The sequence below is a fragment of the Rhopalosiphum padi genome, chromosome 2, assembly GCF_020882245.1.
Source record: "Rhopalosiphum padi isolate XX-2018 chromosome 2, ASM2088224v1, whole genome shotgun sequence".
NCBI classification, from domain to species: domain Eukaryota; kingdom Metazoa; phylum Arthropoda; class Insecta; order Hemiptera; family Aphididae; genus Rhopalosiphum; species Rhopalosiphum padi.
Window position 1 is genome coordinate 87536358 of NC_083598.1, and position 26244 is coordinate 87562601.

General features: G+C 27.8%; 1 protein-coding gene across 1 annotated transcript; it reads left to right on the forward strand.

The window, feature by feature from the left end:
• The first annotated feature begins 21279 nt into the window (after window positions 1-21279).
• On the forward strand, window positions 21280-22106 carry LOC132922311 (uncharacterized). The gene has a single exon (XM_060985767.1). It carries the CDS (start codon window positions 21490-21492, stop codon window positions 21883-21885), a length of 396 nt encoding a protein of 131 aa, XP_060841750.1. The 5' UTR covers window positions 21280-21489; the 3' UTR covers window positions 21886-22106.
• Window positions 22107-26244: the final 4138 nt, after the last annotated feature.

Here is a 26244-nt window from a genome sequence, read left to right on the forward strand (position 1 = left end):
TGATTATCAGCTATCTCGTCGTCGCCGACTATGGACCTGTTGATGGCGAGTGAATTTAAATTGATCATTTTCCGACGGCTGTCCCTCCAATCCTTTTCGATGTCCGATGGTAATGCGGCATCCCAACTCGAATTTACCATGCCATAGTCGTTGCATTATTATTTTTAATTCAATTATGATTGGACTTATCGAGCCTGACGGATTAAATACGGACGAAATATCAGATAAGACGACACGTTTAGTAACGCCTATATTTTCGTCATACGAGCGTACACAGTATTGGTATGCATCGATGTTTTGATTCCAATATACATGCCTAGTATTTTCGTAGTATTTTCTTTATCGCTAAAATTGTTATTAACACCTGAATTTGCGCCATTAACGTCTTTTAATAATCTATGATCGTTACTAGACCATTTGCGTAATTCCATACCGGCCTTATTTAAAACTGTTATCAAATCGTCATGTAATTTAAATGCTTCCGATAGTGTCGCTGCGCCGCCAAGGAAGTCATCAACGTAAAAATATTGATTTAAAGCGCGACCGGCTTCGGGATATCGGGAAGCTTCATCATTTGATAGTTTATTTAAACACGCCGTAGCCAAATAAGACGCGGTAATTACGCCATATGTTACTGTTTTCAAACAATACGTACTTAAAGGCTGGTCGGGGTTTTCACGCCATAAGATACGTTGATAATCGCGTTGGCTTTCAGTGACCCAAATCTGTATATACATTTTTTTTATATCCGCACTAATGGCATATCTATGCGTTCGAAATCGAGCCATTATAGAGACCAACTCCTCTTGTATATACACGGTCCTTTTAACAGCACGTCGTTTAAGCTAAGATTAGTGATTAAGTTTTTCTAAATATAATTTTTATATTCGTGGGATATACAAATATGTATATAGGTACAAATTTACAAAACAAAAAATATTTTAATTTAAGAAAATGCGAAAAAGTGTCGCGATCGACTCAAATTCATCTCGCGATCGACTGGTTGGCCACCCCTTATATTATAAAGTGTGTGCTTGTTTACATGAATAGCATTTTACTTCGCCGGTGGCGGCAAACACGCTCGATTTTGCCTTTTTGTTCGCATTTGTTTTACGATTATTGTTTTCGAATGTTAACGCATTAATTTGTTGAGACGTCTCCACTGCCTCTAAATAATAACTATATTAAAAACGAGATTATCACAGTTATATTAACAACCTTTTTTTTTTTTTTGGTCAATACCTAGAAAATCTCGAAGGTTGATCACAAGACGATTAAAGTTAGCCACCCATGATGTAGGCAGTTGCGAAATGCAGCGATTGGGTGGAATCAAAGTAGAAGACATTCAATGGTATCGTAAGACCGAACAGAGAGACAACGGAGTTCGACAGAACAAACATAAGTATTGTATTTCGGTTATTGTATATTAAATTACGGTATTTATAATAATATTTCGATTGTGCGGCGTGTTCCGTGGACAATAAGCGCTGTGTGGCAATAATTCTCTCGAAGTTGAGAAATGTATTATAGTGCCCAGTGTTTAAAACCAACGATATTGTTGATGTTATAATTTGTATGTGTGATAATCACTGTTGGACTAACACTAAAATTTAAATCCGTAAATCTTCATATTTATATCCAAACTCCTGCGGTGTATGCGGTCGTGGCACACATTTATATTTTGTATTTGTATCATTAATTATTAATGTCAACTGTTATGTACAATAAATTTTAATGACAAAAATCACCTATATATTATAAAAATTAATTGATATTTATAGCGATTTCAATTTGTTTTTTTATCGTCTGAGGTTGCACAGTACCAAATTATTAAAAATAGTTTTTACAAATCATAAAAATGAATTAACACACTTAACTATATTTTACTATACCTACCTGCCATACAAAAGTATAAAATTTGACAGTATTATGATCATTCCTCGACAATGTTTATTTATTGTATACGTTTTATTTTTGTATTTGGAAATTTAGCATTTTAGTATATATTAGTATTTATGGTAATGTATAATAATAATTACCTTCTTCTTGTATATTTCAATATTTTATTTTTTATTTTTATTTAAATCAAAAATATTACTGGGCCTCACTGAGAGAACTCGTGTGGAGGCCCAGGGTTGGTACTTTGAGGGGTCAAAACTGAAAAATTTCCTGTAGTTTTCAAAAGTGTCAGGAAAAACTCTGAAAAATAACTGAAAAACAAGAATTTTTACGCATAACCACTTTTTGACAAAATCGATTTTTTTATTTTGTTGTAACTCTAAAACGGATCATTGTAAATACTTGAAAGTTTCACGAAATTTTAATATCAGCATTATCTATTTACGATTAAATTTTCAAAATATTTAGAATTTTTTTTAACTATTTATAAGCCATTGAAATTTTTTTTTTGAAATACTAATAAAAATATTTGTCTTATCAAAAATCATTAAAATTTAGTACAAGGTTTATTGTAAGTTGTATTAATCGTAGTAAAAAAAAAAAAAATTAAAAATTGTATGAGCGTATAAAATGAAAATTTTTTTCGAAATCAAATAAAATATCGATATATTACAATTTAAATGTAAGAAATAATAACAGAATATCCTACTAATTATCATTGACTGATAAATCATTTCCGTTCAGAATCGTTTTTCGTATACGACGATCCCTGTCATTACATTCAAATTTAACACATACGTTATAGTGACCGGTGACCTACCCTCCATCTCTACTATTCAGCAGAGCGATACCCAATTTCCCACCTTTTGAATATTAAAACTTAGAGGACATATATTCAGAATTGCTGAGATTTTTTTAATAGTAAAAAATTTATTATTTTGTTGTGTTATATAATTCGGGTATCTAACGAAGAAACTCTTATTCCCGATACTTTAATACTTTTATATCCAACTCAAAATAGGTACAACATGATAAAGCTTTACAACATTTGTATTTCTGATACGACGAGCGTCAAAATGTCGTTTAGGATAAAATAAAAAGCACATAATATATTATATAAGATAGAGTTTATTTTAATATTAATTGAATAATATATATTGTGTATCAAATACACAATATAATTTTACAATAATTTAGGGACTCGACTAAATCAATAACACAATAATAATAACGTACATTAATTAAACAATAAAATTGAATAACAATAATATAATTTCAGTGATTTTTTTTTTTTTATTGATAAACAAATTGTCGGTGAACAGTTGACAAAGTCATTGAAGCGCCTAATTTCGTATGCAAAATAATTGTGTTAATTTCATAAACCGAGATGTCGTTTTAATGATTGGATGTATAAATATATATAATATATAATTTAGATTATGTTTTAACTTACCCTCATTAAGATTGGTACGGAATCAAATTACAAGAATCATCGAACACTTTTGTCGGCATTTCACAATACATTTCGTTAACGTAGCCATTGTGAACGCACCTCCAACATGAATGGTCGCACGTGCACATTTTCTTGTCATAACAATTATGCCTGCATTCAAATCTACTGGTGAACTGTTTGTCACCAGTAATAGTTTGTTCACACTTGAAACTATACACAACACCTTTGTCGTTTTGGGTGCATTGTGCGTGATCGACCTTGTGGCTTCGAGAATTAATGCACTCTTGACAGGTATCAAAGGCCTCGAGGGTATCTCCCGATTCGGCGACATCAAAGTTAAAAACATTCAACAGCACCGTAAGAGTAAACACAGAGACGACGGCGTGCGACAGGAAAACCATATTGTTTTTCGGTTGTGGAAATTATATTATGGTATTTATAATATTATTTCGATATATGTGACTTTTGCTCTTCAGTAGATCGGCGATGTTTGGCTAAAGTCTCTCGGAGTTGATATCGTGGTAATATACTTTATTACCGTGTGCAATAAATATTCACACACAGTTAATAAAACTAACAATATTGTTGATGTAATAATTTGTATATGTGATAATGATTGTTGGACTGACACTACAATTTCTATCCGTAAATTTCGTATTTATATCCAAACTCCTGTGGTGTGTGCGATAGTTGCGCACATTTAATTGGTCGGATGTAAGTGCGATAGGGTTTATAAATCTATATTATCGTATATAAACATATATAAATTAAAATAATATAGATAAATACGGTGATTCCTCCTCTATGAGTCAGATCGTGATATATGATTAAATTAATTTTAATTATAATAAATTATTCGATTCATGGATGTTTTAGATGCTGAAAACCTGTATTTGTATTATTAATTAGTATTAATTACTAAGCTTGCATATTTTTTAATAACCATAAAAAATATAACTAAGTAAAATATAAATTCGTTGATGATTAATTTTTTATATAAATATGTTAGTTGTATAATTTCATAAATAAAAACTTAATTTTATATAGATTTTCCATTTATATTAATATAATAGTTATATTTAAATTATATACATATAATAAGCCATCTTATCATATTCTTAATATATCCTTATACCATAATTTATAAAACATAGTATGATAAATATACAATTCTATAGTATTATTCTATAAAAAAATATATTCATAAGTCGTAATTTTTTTAAACTATATATTCTATAGAACCAAGTTTACTATTAAACTCTTAGATCATAATATATTAGTATATTATATACATAGTATATATTATACTAGTCTGATCTAAGATTAAACCACACAAATTGAATATTTATCACAACAACAAAAAATTTTAAATACCACAATCAACAACATATTATAAATTTATAACACATACTAAAAATAATTTAACCAATTATAATAGAAAGTTCTTTATGTATAAAATATATACCAATCTTTTGTTATGGGCTTCTTCAGTTATCAGATTATTTTTTTTTTAAATGTTTAAATAAAGCATTTAAAGAAGAAATTTTTTTTCGAAGACGCCTTATATGGTTTCATTTAATACTTTAATTTTTCTTCTTTGGATCATAACTTGGCATTTGGCCCTGTAAAACTGTTTTTTAGCACTTCTTGGAGTAGCTAAATTTGGAGTTTTAATATCCCCAATGAACGACTTTCTTTTATTTTTGCGTTTAGGTGTATCAAAATCTTGAGTTTCACTAGAAATTGAAACTTTAACTGGTGTTGATTGCTCAGACATAAGTGTATACTCAGGAATTGGAGACGGGCTATGTTTACGTTTAAGAATTTCTAAAATTATAAATAAAGACAAAATAGATATTTTCATGTGAGTAATTTAACTGTAGACAGTAAATCTATTAGGGTAATACAGTAGAAGAAATCGTTCATATTTAATATTTATTACTTCGCTTTAATTGATCAGTATCTGCAGTAAGTGATATGTTCGTTGAGGTATTGGGAAGAGTTGAAGTTAAACTCGAACACATTCCAGATGTAGAACGATTTCCTGGTACATTGCACTCACTAAATATAACAATTTTGTTTAAAATAATTACTTTCAATATTTTGAGCTATAAGCACTTCTTCATATGTAGAGTAGGAATTGATCCACGTTTAATACATTTTTTGTGTTGTCCAGTATAACCGTGCTCTTCAAAATGAAATGAACACAGCTTTCGGTTAGGTAAAATATATGATTCATTAAATTTACAAGCCTCCAATCATTTTAACCTTTGAACGGGCCGGGAACATAATATAATAATATGTACACCCGGACACCAACTTATTGCACACCACTAACACCTAAAACCTTGATAATATATGACACTAGAATAGCTGGGTGTGTAGTGATGTTAATAGCTCGAACAGCAGTGGTCGGGATTGCCGGGCAAATACTGTTGAGCCATTTAATGCTTGTTATGTAAAATGTATAAATGTATAAGTGTGTATATATTGTGTGTGTAAGACTTAAAAACGATAGAAGTATAGAATACGGGTAACTCAATAATGATAACGCAGATTGCAAATATGGTAAAAAATATATAATAATAAATAGTTACGGCCCTTTTGGCCCAACAATGAAAAATAATAAAATAATAGTTGCCGGTTCGGCACAACCAATAATAAATAATAATATTATACAGCCAAGTATTAATAATAATGTATAATACATTTTCAATTAGCACAACTTTAAAAAATACAAATAAAATAATAACTTAGAAATAACTCACAATTGTCGGTGCTCGGCTGGCCAGCTGCTGCCTAATCTAGCGTATATAATTAATAATTTTACATACACAACAAAATAATAAATAATAAAAATGCAGCGATTAGCGCCCATATAAAAAATAATAAAAATGTGGCGATTAGCGCCTACACAAATATAATAAAATTTTAATACGAAATGCGGTGATTAGCGCCTTTAAAAATTATAATAAAATATTAATACGGCGATTCGCACCGTATATATATAATAATACAAATGTGGCGATTAGCGCACACAAATATATAAAAAAAAAACAATAAGGCGATTCGCGCCCTGCACCAATTAATCACCAATAACACTAGTGGTGATGATATAATAATTAATAATATAAAAAGTGCGAATTTCGAAGGAAAACCAATTTGACGCACGCCTGTGCTTCCACGACTTACGGTACGATATCTTGTCGAGACTGATTGAATTGGCTGTAGCCCATTTGCGCCCAAAATAAAAAACTTAACACCCTGATTTATAGCCCAAATGCGCCCATTTTGTATGTAACGTTGCCGTTGTTGTTTAAAAATATACAATTCTATGTAAAATCAAAATTAAAAAAAAGTAATAATTTTAAAAATAATGTTAAATACTAAACAGTATACATATTATATATACATATATATTATTTATATTGCATCAAAAATTTATTATTTTGTCAAAAATAATCAAAATTAATAATATAGGTACATTAGTCAATAATAAGAATGTTAATAACACAAAAAATAATTAAATTATAATAATATTAAAATAATCATACAGTTATTATAAATTGATTCCCCGAAATTTATAAGACATTTTTTTTAAGTATTCTATTTTATTTAAGTGTTTTCCTCTGTACTCATTCCACGCTTCATAAGTATGTTGTATTTTTTCTTTTTCCTCTTTACGTCGTGGTTTTATTTTACCCTTCTTGATTTCATTTATTTATAGATATGATTCTACTTGTATAAGTTTTAAATTTTCAATTACACTAGTCAATGGAGGATGAGGTGAATAAAATTGGGAGTTAAAGTGCTTGTGAAATGATTCAGCGCAATTTGTGGTGCGAGGTGCGTCGAGGATTAGCTTGGGAAACGATCAAATATTATTTTAGATTTTATAGTTACACGCCAATATACTCAATAAATGGCAACGTTGCACGATTTTCACCTGATCTGAATCAGGCGCATATGGGCTATGATTTTGGGCGCAAATGGGCTACGATAAATGGGTTGCGCCGATTGAATTACGGCGGCTGTGCTAAATATTCGCGTTCCAGCCGGCCGACGTCGGACGACAAGGCGTCCTTGCATAATATTATATGTTATATAACTCACACGACAATAATAATTAAACAAAAATAAAATAATAAACAAATTATGTGTGCGTGTGTGTGTGACCAGCTATTCCATTATACGTTATTAAAGTATATATAAACATATTATTTTTACGTATTTTATATTATTATGGGCTCAAACAACCATTATTACTGGATCTTTAGGAAATCTAAATATTTTAAAAAACATTTATTTATTTAGAAATCTTCATTGTAATAATTATGCCACTATAAATGAATAATTAATTAATTAATTTACACCAGTAAAACTAATCCAGGATTTAATTTTACAGATTTTAATTTTTGAACAAAACACACATGCATTATAGTTAGCCATAATGTCAAAACTACAAAGGGAAGTTCTTTATTTAATTTGTTTAAGGTTGAATAAATTAATAAGGTATCTACTATAATAATTTATAAGCGGTAGGCCGTAATAAGTTAGTTAATCCGCAATATAACGCTATAAATTATAATATTTGATATTATCTTAGATTATATTAATATATTATTAATATTATAATAATACCTATATTAAAATGATCCAGATAATAAACATGCGACGAGTAACCTCGAGCATGCGCAGATTAAGCACCTAATCAAGAGACTCGTCGCTGACATCGGCAACAACTTTTTGTATGGACATAATACGCCATGGCTCCATCCATAGTATATGGTCTAAGGCCAGAACAAACATATTGTATTTCGGTTATTGTATATTAAGTCACGGTATTTATAATAATATTTCGATATGTGCGGCGTGTTCCGTGGACAATAAGCGCTGTGTTGCAATAATTCTCTCGAAGTTGAGAAATGTATTATAGTGCCCAGTGTTTAAAACCAACCATATTGTTGATGTTATATAATTTGTATGTGTGATAATCACTGTTGGACTAACACTAAAATTTAAATCCGTAAATCTTCATATTTATATCCAAACTCCTGCGGTGTATGCGATCGTGGCACACATTTATATTTTGTATTTGTATCATTAATTATTAATGTCAACTGTTATGTGCAATAAATTTTAATGACAAAAATCACCTATATATTATAAAAATTAATTGATATTTATAGCGATTTCAATTTGTTTTTTTATTGTCTGAGGTTACACAGTACCAAATTATTAAAAATAGTTTTTACAAATCATAAAAATGAATTAACACACTTAATTACATTTTACTATACCTACCTGCCATACAAAAGTATAAAATTTGAAAGTATTATTATCGTTCCTCGACAATGTTTATTTATTGTATACGTTTTATTTTTGTATTTGGAAATTTAGCATTTTAGTATAGTATTAGTATTTATGGTAATGTATAATAATAATTACCTTCCTTTTGTATATTTCAATATTTTATTTTTTCATTTTTATTTAAATCAAAAATATTACTGGGCCTCACTGAGAGAACTCGTGTGGAGGCCCAGGGTTGTATAAGTATACAGTATTTCTTAATAATAAATTACATATTATCTGAAATATAAGACATAATAAATAGAAATACAAAGAAAATAACGTGATATATTAGATTATACAATATTTTAAATTTTAAATTTTAAACGCATTATATACATATTGGAGCCAAAGGGAAATATACTTTTTAAAAGAAGGTAAAGGCATATTAACTATATCAATAGGCAACAAGTTATATATCTGAGTTCCCAAGAAATAGTATAGTTTACGGACTCCGGTTTTTTTTTGGTCAATCTAAAGAAAAGTTATTGGCTGCGTGTCTATTGTTAACTTCATGGCTAATAGGAGATAATTGGTTGTGTTTTTTTTAAGTATATGGTAATAATTTTTATGCATAAATTGTTTATATCAACAACGTTAAAATCTTCATATAGTATTTTTGTTGGATATATCCAATCATTTTTACCCGCAATCCTAATAATTGCATTTTGGCATTTTTGAAACTAAACTAGTACATTATCATAAGTTCCTCCCCATCCTATTATGCCGTATGTAATTATTGATTCAAATAGTGTTAAATATATATTTCTCATTTCTTTTATTGGTAATATCTCACGTAATTGTTTTATTATGTATATCATTTAAAGTTTAAATTCTGAATGGTGAACCTATGTAGTGATTCTACAATAATGTGTGTTTTTTTTTTAATTTTTAATTAATTTTTTATTTTTTTGACTGTCATCACATTTTGGAATAGTAATAATCAGGTTTGGGATTTTCTAGCACTTAAAATTGCATAAATATGAGCTATAATATTACATTAAATATCGCTATATATGCGCTAAAAATATGCAACAAAAACAACAAAATATGCAAAAAAAAGGAAATTTATTAATTTAGAATGTTTTAATCAATTACAAATTATTCATATCAATATTTTAGTCACTCCGATTAGAACTCTTAAGGGCTGTAAAAAAAAGGACGAATTTGGACTGTATAAAATAAATTGACTATACAACGCATTTAACGTTCGTTCGTTGATAATCGACGATTAATAATCGCAGTAGGTAGTAATTGTCAAAAAACCCAACAAAATCAGCAGATAACAAAGACGAACCAAATACCTAAAACGAATTTATCATAATAATTCGACTGACGATAATTTAAAAACACGTTTACTAAAATTTAATTTCATAAAATATGACTGATTTTGATTCAACAACATGTAAAAATGCAAAAAAGTCTCAAAAAGTCCAAAAAAGTACTAAAAACTAAAAATCACAAAATATGCAAAAAAAATTTAAGTTCTCTTACCATAAAACATATTTCTAGCTTACTCTACTATTTTTTCAGCGTCTCATAAGAATTATGCAAATGCTATAAAATCCCAACCCTGGTAATAATGCTTTGACTTTTGACTTCAGCCTTTCTTTGAAAAGGAAAATTCATCTAGTTGGTACTTAGGGGGTCAAAACTAAAAAATTTCTTGTAGTTTTAAAAAGCGTCAGCAAAAACTGAAAAAATAACTGAAAAGCAGGGATTTATATGCATAACCACTTTTTGACAAAATCGATTTTTTTATTTTGATGTAACTCTAAAACGAATCATTGTAAATACTTGAAAGTTTCACGAAATTTTAATATCAGCATTATCTATTTACGATTAAATTTTCAAAATATTTAGAATTTTTTTTAACTATTTATAAGCCATTGAAATTTTCGATTTTTAAAAATTTTTTTTTTAATATACCAATAAAAAAAATTTGTCTTACCAAAAATAATAATAAACAACATGTTTAGGATAAAGTAAAAAGCACATAATATATATTATATGAGATAGGGTTATATTTTAGTATTCATTCAATAATACAAATAATGGTATACGTATATCGATTACACAATATAATTTTACAATAGTTTAGGGATTTAATTAAATCAGTAATACAATAATAATAATGTAGATTAATTAGACAATAAAATTGAATAATAATAATATAATTTAGGTGATTTATTTTAATCAACAAACTAATTGTCGTTGAACAGTTGACAAAAAGTCATTGAAGCGCCTAATTTCGTATGTAAAAAAATTGTGTTAATTTCATAAACCATGATATCGTTGTGATAATTGGATGATGTGTAAATAAATATGTATATATATTATTGTAATTATGTTTTTACTAAACCTCATTAAGGGTTGTACGGAATCAAATTACAAGAATCATCGAACACTTGTTTCGGTATGCTGCATTTCATGATGTCAACGACGCCTTGTACAACGCACCTCCAACACGCTTGGTCGCACGTACACATTGTCTTGTCATAACAATTATTCTCGCATTCACTTTGTCTGGTGAACTGTTTGTCACCATCAAGAGTATCTTCACACCGGAAACTAAACACATTACCATTTTGGAATTGGCTGCATTCTGCATGTTGTTCCTTGTGACTTTGAGAATCAATGCACTCTTGACAGGTATCAAAGGCCTGGAGGGTATCTGCGGATTGGGCGACATCAAAATTAAAAACAATCAACAGCACCGTAAGAGTAAACACAGAGACGACGGCGTGCGACAGGAAAACCATATTGTTTTTCGGTTGTGGAAATTATATAACGGTATTTACAATATTATTTCGATATTTGTGGCTTTTACTCCGTAGTAGATCGGCGATGTTTGGCTTAAGTCTCTCAGAGTTTATATCGTGGTAATATATTTTATTACCGTGTGCAATAATATTAACGCACAGTTAATAAAACCAACAATATTGTTGATGTAATAATTTGTATATGTGATAATGATTGTTGGACTGACACTACAATTTCTATCCGTAAATTTCGTATTTATATCCAAACTCCTGTGGTGTGTGCGATAGTTGCGCACATTTAATTGGTCGGATGTAAGTGCGATAGGGTTCATAAATCAATATTATCCTATATTAACATATAAACTAAAATAATATATTAGATCAATAAGGTGATTCTTCCTGTATGAGTCAGATCGTGATATAGGATTAAATTAATTTTAATTATAATAAATAATTCGATTCATGTATGTTGTTGATGCTGAAAACCTGTATTTGTATTATTAATTAGTATTAATTATCAAGCTTGCATATTTTTCAATAACCATAAAAAATATAACTAAGTAAAATATAAATTTGTTTCACAGCAATAAATAATAATAGTGTATAATATTTAAAATTTATTGGTGCACGTTTTGCATATTTGATGATTAATTTTTTATATAAATATGTTAGTTGTATAATTTCATAAATAAAAACTTAATTTTAAATAGATTTTCTATACCTAAAATATTAGTAAGATAGTTTTATTTATATAAAATAAATATTTTAATATTAATGTTTATGTTTTTCTCACCGATCACTTTCTTTGTTATTTATATTATATAAGTTATATAATATACTTATATAATATATAATTTATAATTTTAGCAATTTCTAAATACCACCTAGGTATTAAAATAAAAAGCTTTTTATTTTTTAAATGCATATTTTAATAGCATATTTAGTGGTTCTTTAGGGCAAAAATGCGTTAGATTTTTAATGTTTTTTGGGGCATGAAGTCTCTAGCCTTAATTATTAGTGTCTACCAGTATGTATAACAAATTGTTATAATAGCAATCACTTATGTATTATAAAAATTAATTAACAGTCGTAGCGATTTCATTTTTTTTTTTTTTATTGTGTGTTGTTTGACATCACTATGTTATTTAAATAAAAAAATTTACTTGTGATAAAAATGAATTAGCACATTTTACTAAATTTTACTGTGCTAACGTGACTTTGTATTTAGTACCTAAGTAAGCCATTTATTATAGTGTTAGTACCTTTGGTAATTTATAATTTTTACCTTACTGTCCTACACATTGTATATTTCTATATTATACGCAATAATTAATCATACTCAGGTTAGGTTATAGTAAGTACATAATTTGAAAGTGTTATCATTTCTTTGACAATGTTTATTAATTGTATAAGTTTCACTTTAATATTTAGTAATTCAGCCATTTGTTTTAAACTATTTGATACTTTTCTATATCTTATCTAGATTCTGAATCTAAGTATATCATTATATATTTCGATACATACGCATCAGAATTTAGACAGATAGTTTATATCTTATAATTATTTAAAGAAAATTATTTCAAAATCATATGTTTAGAATAAGCAAATATTTTATTTTAATATTCTTCATTTTAATTGATAACCGTCGAAAAAACATTTAGTTATTATAAAAATTCGATTTAGACATAATAATTAGAGGAATACGGACATTTGTGATTACCTCCCTTTAACTGTTTGCCAGAAATTATGTAGTACTGGCAATCAATTATATTTATTATATTTGTTATATATTTTTATATTCGCTTATATTAAATTTATTTATTTATAATTGAATTCAACGGGTCTAGCCCTTTTACAATTTGAGTGTGGTATAATGACCAATAATGGATAAAGTATAATACATTTAGAAAATATAATAATTATTATGTACAACACTAAAGAATATTAAAAAAAAAAGTATATAAATAACTTAGTATACAAATAATTAAATATAAAATATAAAGAAAACACTAAATGGCTGATATAAAATTATAATGTTTTTCTTAAAAATATAATTGATTTCAATTTAAAAGTATCCCGTGATGTATTGAAAAAATCTAAGGTGGTATAATGGAATGATAAGTTTATATTATTATATTTGATAGGTTCATAAAGCTTATAATAGAAATTAAAATTTCAAGGTAAGAATATTATCTAAATCACCATATAGTGTTGATATTGAAAAAATACTTACAAGAGAACTAAAAAAAAATGATAATAAATTATTGTTGGTTAAGTCATTTACAAAAAAATAACGGTATGCAATGACATTTAAAGTGGTATTAACCCTACTCAGGTCGCGCGGATTACTATTATTGTAATCCATCTAAAAATAAAATTTTTTTTCGTATTTTGAAAACCAATGGAGTTATTTCATCTTTTCAGTACCTTCGAATGACATATTGCTTAATATAATTAGTTTATTTTCAAATAAGGGTTACAGAAGTTGTCGTTGTTATCGGAGTATAAAGTTTGTTGGAATACCAATATGTAACTCATTATAGGTACTGCATGATATCTCTCTTTTAAGGTCCATCTTGACCTATAGTTATCAAACTGGGAAAGTGCCAAACCGTCAGACAGGGATCGTTCCAGACCAAGTTAACAGGGGGGATGATTTTTAAAAAGCATACATTAATTAAGTATTTATTTAAGTAAATACTTAAATTACTTTCCACAGTCTCGTACAGAACAAAAAAAAGTATTTTTGTTAATAATAGTAATAAAAAATGTATCACTATAATTTTGTTACCCTTGAAGTATAATTACGTGAATAAATAAAATCAGGGACTTCAAACTATTTTTTTTTTTTTTTTGAGAACGGTGAAGGGAGGCGATCGCGTGTTCCTTGGTATATAAGCGTTGTGTGACAAATAAGTCTCTCGGAGTTGATTTCGTGGTAATATATTTTATTACCATGAGAAATATATTATATCACACAGTGTTAAAAAACAACGACATTGTTGAAATTATAATTTGTTTGTGCATTTATGAGTGTTGGACTGACACTACAATTTAAATCCGTAAACAGTTCGTATTTAAATCAAAACTTCTGCGGTGTGTGCGATCGTGGCACACATTTAATTAGTCAGATATAAGTGCGTTAGGGTTCAAAATCAATATTTTCGTATATAAACATATCAATTATACTAATATAAGTCATTACTCATTACTATGCCGCCTCCTCTACGAGCTGGTTCGTGATATAAGATTAATTTAATTATTATTATAGTAAATAAATCGATTCACCAATGTTTTTTGTGGTGAAAACCGGTATTTGTATCATTAATTTTTAATGTCAACTATTATGTATAATACATTTTAATGATAATAATCACCTATATATTATAAAAATTAAATGAAATTTTATCAATTTGTTTTTTTATAGTGTGAGGATGCACACAACCAAATTATTTAAATAGTTTTTACCAATCATAAAAATAAATTAACACACTTTACTAAAAGTTACTCTACCTACCTGCTATACAAAAGTATATAATTTGAAAGTATTATTATCATTTCCTCGACAATGCTTATTTATTGTATTCGTTTTATTTTGTATTTAGAAATTAAGTAAATTAAGTATACAGTATTCTTAATAATATATTAAATATGTGATATATAAGACATAATACATAGAAATACAATGAAATAACATGATATTAGATTATACAATATTTTAAATTTTAAATTTTACATGCATTATATTCATATTGGCGCCAAAGAGAAATATGCTTTTTAAAAGAAGATAAAGGCATATTAACTATATGAATAGACAACAAGTTATATATCTGAGTTTCCAAGAAATGGTATACTTTACGGCATCTGGTTTTTTTTTGGCCAACCTAAAGAAAAATTATCGGCTGCGTGACTAGTGTTAACTTCATGGCTAATAGAAGATAATTAATTGTATATTTTTAAGTATATGGTAATAATTTTTATGTATACATTGTTTATATCAACAACGTTAAAATCTTCATATAGTTGTTTTGTTGGATACATCCAAATAGTTTTACTCGCAATCCTAATAATTGTATTTTGGCATTTTTGAAACTAAACTAGTACATTATCATAAGTCCCTCCCCATCCTATTGTTCTGAATGTAATTATTGCTTCAAATAGTGTTTAATATATATTTCTTATTTCTTTTATTGGTAATATCTCACGTAATTGTTTTACTATGTATATCATTTTTATTAATTTGCTAAACATAGAATTTATTTGTATTTTCCATTTTATGTCGGAACACATTTCAATACCTAAGTATTTATGGTTTTTAACTATGATAACTGATTTTAAAGAACATGAGTCTTTTGTTTTATATTTATTTTCATGGATTTTTATATCTTTTATTGACAGTAATGTGTATTTAAATAAAGAGTGTAGTACTGTAGTATGATAGCTGATTTGTTGAAGTTAAGGAATAAATCATTATTACATAGCTAGTTATCAATGGATTTTAGATCATCCTCAATGTATCTTAGCACTTCGATCCAGGTGTTACCTAAACAAATCAGTACAGTATCATCATTGTAACATATAATATAATATAATATGCAATAATCAATCTTACTCAGGTAATAATTATCAGTTACAATAAAACATTCTTTTTTAAAACTATTAAATACTTTTCATTCTTTTTTAACTTTTTTTGAATGGTAATAAACATTTTTAATTTCATATTATGAAGCTAAGTATATCTTAATGTATCGAAATACATAAATATCAGAATTCAGACATATAGTTTATGTGTTATAATTACGAGATTAAAAAACCTAATACACATCTGTTATAGTGACCGGTGACCTACCCTCCACCTCCTCCTCCCAATTCTTTTATATCAAACTCAAAATAGGTACAACATGATAAAGCTTTATAACATATTTTGTATTTCAGATACGACGAACGTCAAAATGTCGTTTAGGATAAAATAAAAAGCACATAATATATTATATAAGATAGAGTTTATTTTAATATTAATTGAATAATACATATTGTGTATCAAATACACAATATAATTTTACAATAATTTAGGGACTCGACTAAATCAATAACACAATAATAATAACGTACATTAATTAAACTATAAAATTGAATAACAATAATATAATTTCAGTGATTTTTTTTTTATTGACAAACAAATTGTCGGTGAACAGTTGACAAAAATTCATTGAAACGCCTAATTTCGTATGCAAAATAATTGTGTTAATTTCATAAACCGTAATGTCGTTGTAATGATTGGATGTATAAATATATATAATATTTAATTTAGACTATGTTTTAACTTACCCTCATTAAGATTGGTACGGAATCAAATTACAAGAATCATCGTACACCTTTGTCGGCATATTGCAATGCTTTGCGTCCACGTTGCCTTTTATAACGCACACCCAACACGCATAGTCGCACCTGCACTTTGTCTTGTCCTTACAATTATGCTTGCATGCAAATTTACTGGTGAACTGTTGGTCACCATCAGGAGTTTGTTCACACTTGAAACAATATACACTATCCCCATCGGGTTTGCATTCATTAAGATCGTACTTGTGGCACGGAGAATTAATGCACTTTTCACAGGTCTCAAAGAACTGGAAGGTATCTGCGGATTGGGCGACATCAAAGTTAAAAACATTCAACAGCACCATAAGAGTGAACACAGAGACGACGGCGTTCGACAGGAAAACCATATTGTTTTCCGGTTTTGTAAATTATATTACGGTATTTACAATATTATTTCGATATTTGTGGCTTTTACTCCGTAGTAGATCGGCGAAGTTTGGCAAAAGTCTCTCGGAGTTTATATCGTGGTAATATACTTTATTACTGTGTGCAATAAATATTAACGCACAGTTAATAAAACCAACAATATTGTTGATGTAATAATTTGTATATGTGATAATGACTGTTGGACTGACACTAAAAATTAAATCCGTAAATCTTCGTATTTATATCCAAACTCCTGTGGTGTGTGCGATCATTGCGCACATTTAATTGGTCGGATGTAAGTGTGATAGGGTTCATAAATCAATATTATCCTATATTAACATATAAACTAAAATAATATATTAGATCAATAAGGTGATTCTTCCTGTATGAGTCTGATCGTGATATAGGATTAAATTAATTTTAATTATAACGAATAATTCGATTCATGTATGTTTTTGATGCTGAAAACCTGTATTTGTATTATTAATTAGTATTAATTACTAAGCTTGCATATTTTTCAATAACCATAAAAAATATAACTAAGTAAAATATAAATTTGTTTCACAGCAATAAATAATAATAGTGTATATTTAAAATTAATTGGTGCACGTTTTGCATATTTGATGATTAATTTTTTTTTATATAAAGATGTTAGTTGTATAATTTTATAAATAAAAACTTAATTTTAAATAAATTTTCTGTACCTAAAATATTAGTAAGATAGTTTTATTTATATAAAATAAATATTTTAATATTAATGTTTTTCTAACCGATCACTTTCTTTGTTATTTATATTATATAAGTTATATAATATACTTATATAATATATAATTTATAATTTTAGCAATTTCGTAAATACCACCTAGATATTAAAATAAAAACCTTTTTATTTTGTTTAATGCATATTTTGTGATTCTTTAGGGCATAAACTTATAATTCGATTATATAAACTAATAGACCGTTTGTAAGACAGAGATTGTACATAATACACGGGCGCAGTGTTTTCTCTTAACCATATCTAAAAACCTCCCTCACATCAATCTGCATTTAGTCTATAATCAAATATTTTATTTTAATTTAATACAATTATAATTGATTACCGTTGAAAAAACACATTTATTTATTATATCAATTCGTTACGTATATAATAATGTTAGTAAACCTACCCACCATCTCTACTATTCAGTATAGCGATACCCAATTTCCCACCTTTTGAATATTAAAACTTAGAGGACATATATTCAGAATTGCTGAGATTTTTTTAATACTAAATAATTTATTATTCTGTGGTGTTACATACTTCGGTTATCCAACTCAAAATAGGTACAACATGATAAAGCTTTACAACATTTGTATTTCTGATACGACGAGCGTCAAAATGTCGTTTAGGATAAAATAAAAAGCACATAATATATTATATAAGATAGAGTTTATTTTAATAATTATTGAATAATGCATATTGTGTATCAAATACACAATATAATTTTACAATAATTTAGGGAGTCGACTAAATCAATAACACAATAATAATAACGTACATTAATTAAACAATAAAATTGAATAACAATAATATAATTTCAGTGATTTTTTTTTATTGATAAACAAATTGTCGGTGAACAGTTGACAAAGTCATCGAAGCGCCTAATTTCGTATGCAAAATAATTGTGTTAATTTCATAAACCGTGATATCGCTGTAATGATTGAATGTATAAATATATATAATATTTAATTTAGATTATGTTTTTACTTACCAAGGTTGGTATGGAATCAAATTGCAAGAATCATCGTACACTTGTGGCGGCATTTTGCAATACTGTGCGTCCACGTTGCCGTGATCAACGCACACCCAACACCAATAGTCGCACCTGCACTTTGTTCTGTCCTTACAATTATTCTCGCATTCAAATTTACTAGTGAACGCTGCGTGTCTATTGTTAACTTCATGGTTATTAGGAGATAATTGGTTGTGTTTTTTTAAGTATATGGTAATAATTTGTATGTATACATTGTTTATATCAACAATGTTAAAATCTTCAAATAGTTTTTTTATTGGATATAACCCTACATTGTAAACCCTACATTGTTTAATAGTATTGAAATGAAAAATCATATTTTAAATCAAGACCCATTTGATAATCATCGAAGTCGGCTACTAAAACTAATTATTGTTTATTACATAACTTTGAGATTAAATCATTTCGCAAAGATGCATACCTTATCTAAAACTAGCAAAAATATACAAAGAAATTATACAAAATTGATTTTATTTAAAAATCAGTAGTTATTTTGAATTAATATTGTATTATTTTAATTATGACTGACGATTGACTATTGTTCCTATTATTTTATAATAAATAAAACGGTTATGTTAAATGTTAAAAATAATTATTTTAATTATTTTAATTTGTATAACCGTGACATTTTATGCATTTTGCTTAGTGAACACAATTTTTATTTATATAATTTTATTAATTTTTATTAATAAGATTCAATTTTCAAATGGGAAATCGACAATCTTTGAGTAATCAAGTTTAATTTGTATAAAATGTAATTTCAAATTTACTTATTTACATATCTTTTAATACAGGATTTTATACCGTATAAAATGCGTATAATACGGTATACTACAAAAAATTATTATAGGTACCATACTTAAGTCTTAAATACAAATTACAAGTATAATACACCAAAAAATAAAATAAAATACCGTATTCTGATATCTGATTCCCCAGCGTGTAAATATGCGATGATTAAACTCTCGCATGCGCATATCGAGCGCCTAATCAAGAGACTCGTCGATGATATCGGCAACAAAAAAAATACACCGTGGCTCCATCCATAGTATATGATCGAAGGTTCTGTCGAACTCCGTTGTCTCTCTGCTTGGTCTTACGGTACTATTGAATGTCTTCTACTTGGATTCCACCCAATCGCTGCATTTCGCAACTGCTTACCGGACGCGTATAGAGTGCATAAATTCTGATTGCCACAAAGAATGGTAATCCGTGCGCCCTCAACTACGTTGTGTTTCAAATGTGATAAAAAATCTCGTAACTATGACCAACAGTTCTACACTAAAGCTGAATGCAAGGTTACGTGTGTGTACAAGTTAAAATGCACATGCGACGGTGCGTGTTTGGTGTGCGCGGTAAATGGCAAAGCGGCGTCCAAGCACTGCAATGCGCTAGGCATGGTGTATGACGATTCTTGCCAAGAGGTTCCGTACATTCTTAAATCAGGTTAAGTAAAAAAAATAATTACAATTATATATATATTTATTTACACATCATCCAATTATCACAACAATATCATGGTTTATAACAATTATTTTGCATATGAAATTAGCCGCTTCAATTGCTTTTGGTCAACTGTCTAACCTTAAAGGTATTTGTCGATAAAAAAAAATACTGAAATTATATTATTATTATTTTTATTGTATAATTAATTTACATTATTATGATTGTATTATTAATTTAGTTATGTCCCTAAATTATTATAAAATTATATTGTGTATTCGATACAAGTATAACATTATATGACATAATCATGAATGTATTTTAAATTCTTACTCTTTTTTTATTTATTAGAAAATTTACAATTTGTAATAACAAAATCACAATAAGTATAAATGTAATATGTACTTATAACAAAACAATAAAATATTATATTGCCTCTTAGCCATCTATTATTATTTATTGCAGTGAAACAAATTTATATTTTACTTAGTTATATTTTTTATGGTTATTGGAAAATATGCAAGCTTGGTAATTAATACTAATTAATAATACATATACAGGTTTTCATCATTAAAAACATACATGAATCGAATTATTTATTATAATTACAATTAATTTCATCATATATCACGATATGACTCTTACAGGAGGAATCACCGTATTGATCTATATTATTTTAATTTATATGTTTATATACGATAATATTGATTTATGAACCCTATCACACTTACATCCGACCAATTAAATGTGCGCAACGATCGCACACACCACAGGAGTTTGGATATAAATACGAAGATTTACGGATTTAATTTTTAGTGTCAGTCCAACAGTCAATATCACATATACAAATTATTACATCAACAATATTGTTGGTTTTATTAACTGTGCGTTAATATTTATTGCACACAGTAATAAAATATATTACCACGATATCAACTCCGAGAGACTTTTGCCAAACTTCGCCGATCTACTACGGAGTAAAAGCCACAAATATCGAAATAATATTGTAAATACCGTAATATAATTTACAAAACCGGAAAACAATATGGTTTTCCTGTCGAACGCCGTCGTCTCTGTGTTCACTCTTATGGTGCTGTTGATTGTTTTTAACTTTGATGTCGCCCAATCCGCAGATACCATCAAGCCCTTTGCTACCTGTCAAGAGTGCATTGATTCTACATGCCACAAGAACGATCATCATGAGTGCTGCCCAACTAAACAGGGCACTGTTTTATGTTTCAAGTGTGAACAAACTCCTGAAGGTGACAAACAGTTCTACAGTAAAACTGAATGCGAGAATAATTGTGAGGACAAGTCAAAGTGCACATGCGACTATTCATGTTGGGTGTGCGTTATAAAAGGCAAAGTGAGCAATATGTATTGCGACATGCCTACAAAACTGTATGATGATTCTTGCAATTTGGTTCCGTACAATCCTTAATGAGGTTAAGTAAAATCATATCACAACGATATCACGATTTATGAAATTAACACAATTATTTTGCATACAAAATTAGGCGTTTCAATTTATTTTTGTCAATTGTTCACCGACAATTTGTTTGTCAACAAAAAAAAAAAATCACTGAAATTTTATTATTGTTATTCAATTTTATTGTTTAATTAACCTACATTATTATTATTATTGTATTATTAATTTTGTTAAGTCCCTAAGTAATTGTAAAATTATATTGTGTATACGATACACCATATGTATTATTGAATGAATATTAAAATATAACCTATCTCATATAATATATTATGTGCTTTTTAGTTTATCCTAAACGACATGTTGACGTTCGTTGTATCAGAAATACAAATGGTGTGAAGAGTTTTTTCATTGGATAACCAAAGTATGTAACACCACAGAATAATAAATTATTTAATATTAAAAAAATCTCAGCGATTCTGCATGTATCCTCTAACTTTTAATATTCAAAAGGTGGGAAATTGGGTATCGCTCTGCTGAATAGTAGAGTTGGAGGGTAGGTCACTGGTCACTATAACGGATAAGTTTAATTTGAATGTAGTGACAGGTATCATCGTATACGAAAAACGATTCTGAACGGAGATGATTTATCAGTCAATGAAAAATAGTAGGATATAGTATATTATTTCTTTTTACAGTTACTTGAAGGAAAACTTATGTAAAACCATGTATTAGGTTTTTAATCTTGTAATTATAACACATTAACTATATGTCTGAATTCTGATGTTTATGTATCGAAATACATTAAATATATTTATTTTCAGAATATAGAATTTAAATGCATATTACCGTTCAAAAAAAGTTTAAAAAAGAAAAAAAAAGTATTTAAGACTGGTATTTAAAAAAGAATGTTTTATTTTAACGGATAACTATATAGAAATATACAATAGGAAGGTAATTAGTAATTATTATACTAATATACTAAAATGCTAAGTTTCTAAATACAAAAGTAAAACGTATACAATAAATAAATATTGTTGAGGAAATGATAATACTACTTTCAAATTATATACTTTTGTATGGCAGGTAGGTATAGTAAAATGTAGTAGTGTGCATATTCTTTTTTTGATTAGTAAAAACTATTTTAAACAATTTGGTAGTGTGCATCCTCATACTATAAAAAACAAATTGAAAAAATGTCATTTTTTTTTATAATATATAGGTGATTATTATCATTAAAATTTATTATACATAACAGTTGACACTTATAATTAATGATACAAATACCTGTTTTCACCACAGAAAACATTGGAGAATCGAATTATTTATTATAATTACAATTAATTTCATCATATATCACGATCTGACTTATACAGGAGGAATCACCGTATTGATCTATATTATTTTAATTTATATGTTTATATACGATAATATTGATTTATGAACCCTATCACACTTACATCCGACCAATTAAATGTGTGCAACGATCGCACACACCACAGGAGTTTGGATATAAAAACGAAGATTTACGGATTTAAATTTTAGTGTCAGTCCAACAGTCATTATCACATATACAAATTATTACATCAACAATATTGTTGGTTTTATTAACTGTGCGTTAATATTTATTGCACACGGTAATAAAATATATTACCACGATATCAACTCCGAGAGACTTTTGCCAAACTTCGCCGATCTACTACGGAGTAAAAGCCACATATATCGAAATAATATGGTTGTTCTGTCGCACGCCTTCGTCTCTATGTTTACTCTTACGGTGCTGTTGAATGTTTTTAATTTTGATGTCGCCCAATCGGATCAATTCTACCAGTTCTTTAGTACCTGTCAAGAGTGCATTGATTCTCCATGCCACAAGGACGAACATCATGAATGCAAACCCGATGGGGATGATGTATATTGTTTCAAGTGTGAAACATCAAATAATGGTGACAAACAGTTCACTAGTAAATTTGAATGTGAGAATAATTGTAAGGACAAGAAATTGTGCAGGTGCAACTATTGGTGTTGGGTGTGCGTTGAAAACGGCAACGTGGACGCACAGTATTGCAAAATGCCGCCAAAAGTGTTTGATGATTCTTGCAATTTGATTCCGTACCAACCTTAATGAGGGTAAGTAAAAACATAATCTAAATTATATATTATATATATTTATACATCCAATCATTACAACGACATCACGGTTTATGAAATTAACACAATTATTTTGCATACGATGATTTATCAGTCAATGATAATTAGTAGGATATAGTAAATTATTTCTTTTTACAGTTACTTGAAGGAAAACTTACTAGCCATGAAGTTAACACTAGTCACGCAGCCGATAAATTTTCTTTAGGTTGGCCAAAAAAAACCAGATGCCGTAAAGTATACCATTTCTTGGGAACTCATATATATATAACTTGTTGTCTATTCATATAGTAAATATGCCTTTATCTTCTTTTAAAAAGCATATTTCTCTTTGGCTCCAATATGAATATAATGCGTGTAAAATTTAAAATTTAAAATATTGTATAATCTAATATCATGTTATTTCATTGTATTTCTATGTATTATGTCTTATATATCACATATTTAATATATTATTAAGAATACTGTATACTTAATTTACTTAATTTCTAAATACAAAATAAAACGAATACAATAAATAAGCATTGTCGAGGAAATGATAATAATACTTTCAAATTATATCCTTTTGTATAGCAGGTAGGTAGAGTAACTTTTAGTAAAGTGTGTTAATTTATTTTTATGATTGGTAAAAACTATTTAAATAATTTGGTTGTGAGCATCCTCACACTATAAAAAAACAAATTGATAAAATTTCATTTAATTTTTATAATATATAGGTGATTATTATCATCAAAATGTATTATATATAATAGTTGACATTAATAATTAATAATACAAATACCGGTTTTCACCACAGAAAACATTGGTGAATTGAATTATTATTACTATAATAATAATTAAATTAATCTTATATCACGAACCAGCTCGTAGAGGAGGCGGCATAGTAAAGAGTAATGACTTTTATTAGTATAATTGATATGTTTATATACGAAAATATTGATTTTGAACCCTAACGCACTTATATCTGACTAATTAAATGTGTGCCACGATCGCACACACCGCAGAAGTTTTGATTTAAATACGAACTGTTTACGGATTTAAATTGTAGTGTCAGTCCAACACTCATAAGTGCACAAACAAATTATAATTTCAACAATGTCGTTGTTTTTTAACACTGTGTGATATAATATATTTCTCATGGTAATAAAATATATTACCACGAAATCAACTCCGAGAGACTTATTTGTCACACAACGCTTATATACCAAGGAACACACGAACAACGCCCTTCACCGTTCTCAAAAAAAAAAAAAATAGTTTAAAGTCCCTGATTTTATTTTATTCTCGTAATTATACTTCAAGGGTAACAAAATTATAGTGATACATTTTTTATTACTTTAATTAACAAAAATACTTTTTTTTGTTCAGTACAAGACTGTGGAAAGTAATTTATGTATGTACTTAAATAAATACTTTATCAAAATTAATGTGTGCTTTTTAAAAATCATCCCACCCCCTGTTATCTTGATCTGGATTGACCCCTGTTGGACAGTTTGGCACTTTCCTAGTTTGATAACTATAGGTCAAGATGGACCTTAAAAGAGAGATATCATGCAGTACCTATAATGAGTTACATATTGGTATTCCAACAAACTTTATACTCCGATAACAACGACAACTTCTGCAACCCTTATTTGAAAATAAACTAATTATATTAAGCAATATGTCATTCGAAGGTACTGAAAAGATGAAATAACTCCATTGGTTTTCAAAATACGAAAAAAATTTTATTTTTAGATGGATTACATAATAGTAATCCACGCGACCTGAGTAAGGTTAAAACCACTTTATATGTCATTGAATACCGTTATTTTTTTGTAAATGACTTAACCAACAATAATTTATTATCATTTTTTTTTAGTTATCTTGTAAGTATTTTTTCAATATCAAGCCTGTATAGTGATGTAGATAGTATTCTTACCTTGAAATTTTAATTTTTATTATAAACTTTATGAACTTATCAAATATAATAATAGGTATAAACTTATCATTCCATTATACCACCTTAGATTTTTTCAATAAATCACGGGATACTTTTAAATTGAAATCAATAATATTTTTAAGAAAAACATTATAATTTTATATCAGTAATTTAGTGTTTTCTTTATATTTTGTATTTAATTATTTGTTTACTAAGTTATTTATATACTTTTTTTTTTTTAATATTCTTTAGAATATTAAAATATTTATTTTATATAAATAAAACTATCTTACTAATATTTAAGG

Excerpts from the sequence above, each read along its gene's own strand:
- LOC132922311 (XM_060985767.1), top strand. The coding sequence starts at position 21,490 with ATGGTTTTCCTGTCGAACGCCGTCGTCTCTGTGTTCACTCTTATGGTG.